We start from the raw sequence: 6,317 nt of genomic DNA, 5'->3' as shown, positions 1-6,317 counted from the left end.
GATATTTTGAAAATTAAATATTGAAATAAAATTCAAATTATTTATTTCGAAAATTTATTTAATTGGAAAAATATATATGTTTTAAATTTGATTTATTTATTGTCAATGGGGTTTTGGATTGACAGTCAATGGGTGCACTGTTAAAGCACTCCTTGTAATAGGTCACTGATTAATGGTGAATGAGTGCACTGTTAAGGCACTCCTTGCAATAGATTATTGGTTCAAATCCCGTATAGATGCTTACCTAAAAAAAATGATTTATTTATTATTTTTTAAATAATTATTAAAAACTAATTATTAATATGAAAATTAAATATATATTAAAATTTATTTTACATTTTAGTCATTTTTATTAAAAGAGAATTTCTAAAGCATTATCAAATTAGTGGATACAGTTATAACCTATATGGAAATTGTTATTTAAAAAAAATCATACCATTTTGAATAAAAGTAACCTGTTTTATCAAATTAGTGGATACAGTTATAACCTATATAAAAATTGTTATTTAAAAAAAAATCATACCATTTTGAATAAAAGTAGCCTTCAACTATTATTCTAAATTTTGGATGGTTATTTATTTATTTTTATAACTAAAAGAAATTCTTAATCAAACCAACACAATTTCAAATCATAAACCAGCTTTATCATTCTATTAAATATTTATTAAAAATAATAATTTATTGGTAAGATGGAAGCCAAACTAAACATCAAATTGATACAAGGCCTCATTTCCATGCAAGGATTTGATTATTAAAATCTACCAAAGTACCCATACTTTCAGTCTTAATAAATGTTACTTTTAGTCTTAATAATTTGTTAGAATGTGGCTGTTGAAACCAGGTTTCGAATTTTAAAACAAACTTACCAGTCAAATTAGACCGTTTTCACAGCTCTGGGACTCATCTTCAAAACAGACCCACTCCTTAAATTAAACAATTTTCACACCTCCCAGACCCGTCTTCACACTTTAATTTGCCAGTCAAATTCCATGCCCGGCTGGAACCAAAGTTTTGACGGTATTTTATGAACCAAAGTTTTGAGGGTATTTTATGTAAGACATGACCACTTTCCTAGAAACCTCAAAAATTACACCTGCCTTAATACGTGTTTTCTTAATAGCGGCTGAATAATAAATTTGATCGTCTTCTTAGAATGTAGTTTCTCGAGCCATTCACAGCTTGGAGTCTTTTCGTATACCACTGCTTTACTCAGTTGACTCTCTCATGGGAACAGAGCCGAGCCATACCTATTGCCAGAACAAGTGTACATGTTGGAGATGATGTCTGGTTGTTTGAGTCTCTGATCAGTAATGGCGTCGTCTGAAGATTTGAAGGCCGTCAAGGTGGATATTGATAATGATAATATTCCTCCACCTCCCAAGAAGTTCAAAAAAATGGAGGACCAGATCGCCCATGTCTTTTTTCAGAAAAGCTTGGAAAATGGGTAAAAATGACCCACGTAAATTTATACATGCTCTGAAGGTTGGATTTGCATTGTGTGTTGTTTCTCCTTTCTATCTCACAGATCCTTTATTCAATGGAGTTGCTGGGCAAAGTGCTATTTGGGCAGTCATTACCGTGGTAGTGGTATTCGAATTTTCTGTAGGTACACTCTAATCTTTTTTTTCAGAGGAATAGGTACACTCTAATCTATGGCTACTAACGTTGAAGATTCCATCTGCATTCAGTAAATTTTAACCCAAATCCCTTAAGAAATCGCTTAAGCTATTTGACAGGTTAGGAGTGGGTTTATGCTAGTTTTTTACTTTACTGTCTTATGTAATATTACACAACATTACAGACCAACATACAAAGTAACAAGAATCTACATAATCAAATCCCTAGATCCCTTTGCCTCTCCACAGAGGAATGAATGAGTGCTTCATCAGTTGAGCTTTTAGGCAATGAATGACTGCTACAGTAGTTGAGGTTTTAGATACAGCAATGATTCATTTTATAGTAGCCGTTTGATCAAATCGTATCAATGAAGCAGGTGCTACCTTGTGCAAGGGCTTAAACAGAGGACTGGGAACACTTATGGCAGGTCTCCTGGCTCTAATTGTGGATTTAGTAGCAAAGCACGCAGGAAGCACAGGGCAGGCTGTCCTCATTGGCATCGCCATCTTTATATTCGGTAACTTGACAGATACTGTTAATTTTTTCCATTCCATTCTTTCTGGTACGAAGATAAATATATTTTGATTGGAGGATTTTTATGTTTCGGTTTTGGAACAGCCACAAAGCTCAGAGTGTTTCTTACCAATACATTGGTTGATTGTGGATTAATATACTTGTTTATATGATAGTTTAACTAGTCAATGTTTTAAATCTTTTATACTTGAACTTTTCTGGGTGATTTTGTGTGAAATTTGGTAAGATTTCTTGTACTAGTAAATATGAGTTTATATTTGAGTTTTATAATCTATGCAATTTTGAGTATTTCAGGGGGATTTCATACAGCTGAATGCATCAATTAAAGTGCTCTATTGTTTATTCAGCTCTTCGCTCTTCCTCCTTTAAAAAGGGTTAGATATTCTCTCTAAAAAGGGTTAGATAATGAATAAATGTGTGAAAATCAAGGAAATAAACCTTAGTAGGCTTAGGAATAAAATCTGATCTCCTCAGTGCGATTAAAAGCTACAGATTACCATCGTCCTTTAACTTGTTAAAAATGACATGTGGCAGGGGCTGCTGTTACTTACTTTCGATTCGTCCCCTCTGTAAAGAGCAAATTTGACTATGGCATGGTGATATTCCTTCTTACATTCAATATGATCGCCATCTCGGCTTATCGCAGTGATAACATAGTCAGTGTGGCTTACGAACGGTTGATAACCATATTAATTGGCGGTGGAATATGCCTACTTGTCAGTCTGGTTCTTTTCCCAGTTTGGGCGGGAGAGGAACTTCACCAGATGCTTATAGCTAACCTGGAAAATCTCATTGTATCATTTGAAGGTGAGGGTATATATGTCAGGGAAAGATTGTAACCACCAGTAATAAGTGCCCAGAGGCAGTTTAAATAAGATTATGAACTTTTTTTTTAAACATGCAATTTTTATAGCATATACCAGGTCAAGATGGACTTATACAAATTGTTCTACACATTTCATTTTGATTATTAAGAGATTTTAAACTTTTTTAAAATCTTGGTAAGCACCTGGCTAAACAAAGATTTGTTCAATAACCCCTAGCCCTGTATGAATCAATGTAGCTCTGCAACTCTTTTAAAATCCTGGTAAATACCTGGCTTTTCTCCACATTATAAAGAAAAATTTGTTCAATAACCTCTGTATGATTCAATGTTGAAGGATGCGTACAAAAATACTTTGAGGATGAAGTGATCATTAGCTCATCAGATGAGGAGGCTGAATCTGAAGAAACATTGGAGGATCCTATCTATGAAGGATACAGGGCCATTTTAGATTCTAAAGTTGCCGAAGAATCTTTGGTGGGTAAATACAATCTTTTAGATCTCTCCAAATTCAAAGTATTGAAAAAAAAATTACGTTTTAAATTATTTTTTTATCAGTTTGTTTAATTTACGAAGAATTTTTCAGGTTTTTTCAAGTATACCTCCATAGTTACCTGGTTTGTCCAATAATTTTTCAAGTTTCCAAATTTGACTTACAAGTTCACAGCACAGAAGGTCAAAACAATATCCATAAACTCTGGGTTTACATGCATTTCTGTGTCGAACTGATATGTGAACATTAAGCCCGCTACAGAGCATCTCAGTGCAATCAGTCCCTTCAAATTAAATCACACTGGCAGTTAATATGATTGTTTAGGTGTAACATGTAGGCTATCTTGTTAACTCAATAGAGCATTGGTGAATTGTAGGCCAACTGTGCCAGATGGGAGCCTCGTCATGGGCGGTTTCGCTTCAGATACCCTTGGACTCAGTACCTTAAAATTGGCGGCATGCTCAGACATTGTGCTTACTCAGTAGTTGCATTACATGGCTGTCTACGCTCTGAGATACAGGTAAATTAAGCTACATAATTCCACCAGATCTTTATCAATGGTGTTTTACTTGTGGAATTCGGAGAATCTTTCATGGGGTTTCAGTGCTCCATTCTTTTTTTCAGTTCAGTAAGAATTTAAAAAAGAATTATAATTTGAAACGTCATTCATAAAACTTTGCTTCTAGAAATTTTAGATTCTTTTTAGAACTATTCATATAAACAAAATTTTGAAAAAGGGGGAAAAATTCGAAAGACAACTTTGCCCCCAAAAATGGACTCCAATTTATCAACTCACCCCTGTTTTAACGGCGCTGAGCATTCAAAGCAAATTTTCGCCACTGCAGACCCCGCCTTCTGTCCGAGATGTATTGAGGAGGCAATGCACAAAAATCAGCACTGAAGCAGTGAAGGTTCTGGAAGAACTGGCCGAGAGCGTCAAGGAAATGAGGAGATGTGGACCTCTGGAGCCGATGATGAAACGAATTGATACAGCGGTAAAGGAGCTTCACTCGGTTCTTCGCGCCGAGCCCGAGCTCTTCATCGACTCTAAAAAATGGTCCATAGTCGAAGAAATCCCGGAAAAAGATGAAGTTCCTGAAGAAGAATCAACCTTAGAAGATGAGACGACCTCCAATATTGAACCCGAAGCACAGGAATCTCAGGCTGGAGTAGAATTGATGGAGCATAGGAAAACTAGAGCAGTTGCAGGAAGCTCAGACTTGAGGATCTCTTGCTCCATGGGTTCTTCGGGACAATATAAATCGAGCCAGGGTAAGCCCTCCCCAGAAAGATGTTCGAGACTTGTATCCTGGCACGGTCCAGAAACCATACCGACAACACCAAGACGAGAAAATACATTTCCAGCCTTAGGCCGCCATTATTCCTCTAGGAAGTTTAACAGAACAAATCAGCTTCAATTCGCAGAGGCGTTTCCTCTTGCTACGTTTGCATCGCTGATGGTAGAATTTACAGCGAGATTAAAGCACCTTGCAGTGGGAGTTGATGAGCTAGGGAAGCTTGCTAGGTTCAAACCTGCAACAGAAGGAGGGATCAATCGGCGTGGGCTGATTTATACAAGATCCAAGGACTTTGTGTCCACTCATGCTTATACTCACGCAGCTGAGTAGTGTCTCTGTATATTTTCAAGAAGTGTAATGGTTAAGAGATGTGATGTTAAGAAGTGTAATTGGTTAAGAGAAGAGTAATATATTAACACCTGAAATTAAAGAGCGAGAAAATTTCAGACATCGATTTTATTTTCTGTTAAATTATAATTTCAAGTTATTATATTAATAATATTACAGATGAGATGAAAGAGTGAAGATTTTCCAGACTGTAAATTTTGTATTTAAAAAAACAAGTTATATATTCATTTTACCTTCAATTAAATTATAATGCTTTAAATTAAATTATTATTATTAATCAATCTTTTACATCATAACATATTTTATCCATGGTGTTCCAGGGGAAAGGATTCGAGGAGCCGGAGCGCGTCGGGACAGGGAAGCCATGCGCTCAACCAACCAGCGATCGACCTACTTCAACGTGCAAGCCAATCAGCATAAGCCAGCATAAGCCAGGCTTGATCCATCGATGGCCAGGGTCTACTCCTTAGGAAGCTGCATGGCCACCTTCTCTCTCGTCGGACACGTTTCATCGGAATAGCTTCACAGGCGCTCAGACATGCAGGGAGACATTTGTTGTCTTCTTCCCAGCCACATCAATCCTAGCTAACTCTTCTTATACTGCACTCCGTGGAACGGCCAACGTTTACCTCCCGGGCCGTCCTGGCCAAAAGGAGGGGAACTGAACTCTGGTTTTCTTTCCTCTCTTTGCAGATTCTAAGCTCGTTTTTTCTGTCAATTCTGGATCTTTTGTCATGGCTCCTCTGGTCCTGGATGCGCTCTCGGTTCTCTCTCTCGGGTTAGTAACTCTCTCTCAGATGGTTTCTTTCTTTTAGTCTTATTATTATTATGACAAGGTTATGAGATAGATATTTACAGAGACTGGGTCATGTATAAAAGTCTGTATTAGTCTCTGTGATAATGTTTTTGATAAGTCTCTGTAAATTTATACTTTAAATATGCTGAAAGCTATAATAAACAAGATTAAGGCTTCTATTTTTATTTATAGTCCATGTTCAGACATAAGATTTCGCATAGGGAGGTGGTGGTGTATCATACAGGTCTACTGCTGCTGTATCGACTGTCAAAATGAGCCTATAGAATAGAGTGACAGCCTATAGAATAGAGTTCAGATCCTTTGTTTTGCCTGTTTTGAATCCCATTGGCTCACAGGGTTTTCGGAAGGCCTTCTCGCCGGATCCTTTTGCCGGTCTTTCACTGGGTT

The 6,317-nt window shown here is 36.7% G+C and overlaps 1 protein-coding gene across 3 annotated transcripts; it reads left to right on the top strand.

Annotated features, from left to right (window-relative positions):
* The first annotated feature begins 985 nt into the window (after positions 1 to 985).
* On the top strand, positions 986 to 5,838 carry LOC149232768 (aluminum-activated malate transporter 14-like). Of its 3 annotated transcripts, none has more exons than XM_089379510.1 (6): positions 986 to 1,606; positions 1,994 to 2,134; positions 2,686 to 2,958; positions 3,312 to 3,451; positions 3,844 to 3,987; positions 5,434 to 5,838. In XM_089379510.1, the coding sequence occupies exons 1-6, from the start codon at positions 1,357 to 1,359 to the stop codon at positions 5,581 to 5,583; spliced, it is 1,098 nt and encodes a 365-aa protein (XP_089235636.1). In that variant the 5' UTR covers positions 986 to 1,356; the 3' UTR covers positions 5,584 to 5,838. The 3 variants fall into 3 exon arrangements, with proteins under 3 accessions (XP_089235636.1, XP_089235634.1, XP_089235635.1); XM_089379508.1 differs by lacking the exon at positions 5,434 to 5,838 and adding an exon at positions 4,313 to 5,164 and having other exon boundaries at positions 993 to 1,606; XM_089379509.1 differs by lacking the exons at positions 986 to 1,606; positions 5,434 to 5,838 and adding exons at positions 2,446 to 2,525; positions 4,313 to 5,164 and having other exon boundaries at positions 2,012 to 2,134.
* The last annotated feature ends 479 nt before the right edge of the window (positions 5,839 to 6,317 follow it).

The sequence above is a fragment of the Pinus tabuliformis genome, chromosome J, assembly GCF_031772625.1.
Source record: "Pinus tabuliformis cultivar Carrire ecotype Pingquan chromosome J, CPIR1, whole genome shotgun sequence".
Taxonomy (NCBI): domain Eukaryota; kingdom Viridiplantae; phylum Streptophyta; class Pinopsida; order Pinales; family Pinaceae; genus Pinus; species Pinus tabuliformis.
Note: the sequence above shows the minus strand (reverse complement) of the source record. Positions and strands in the feature narration are given on the sequence as shown.

What these genes read in the sequence shown, in the direction of transcription:
- LOC149232768 (XM_089379508.1), top strand. Translation starts at nt 1,357, where the DNA reads ATGATAATATTCCTCCACCTCCCAAGAAGTTCAAAAAAATGGAGGACC. An exon ending in TCTCATTGTATCATTTGAAG is followed by an intron (nt 2,959 to 3,311) that starts GTGAGGGTATAT and finishes TCAATGTTGAAG; the next exon opens with GATGCGTACAAAAATACTTT. An exon ending in GTCTACGCTCTGAGATACAG is followed by an intron (nt 3,988 to 4,312) that starts GTAAATTAAGCT and finishes TCGCCACTGCAG; the next exon opens with ACCCCGCCTTCTGTCCGAGA.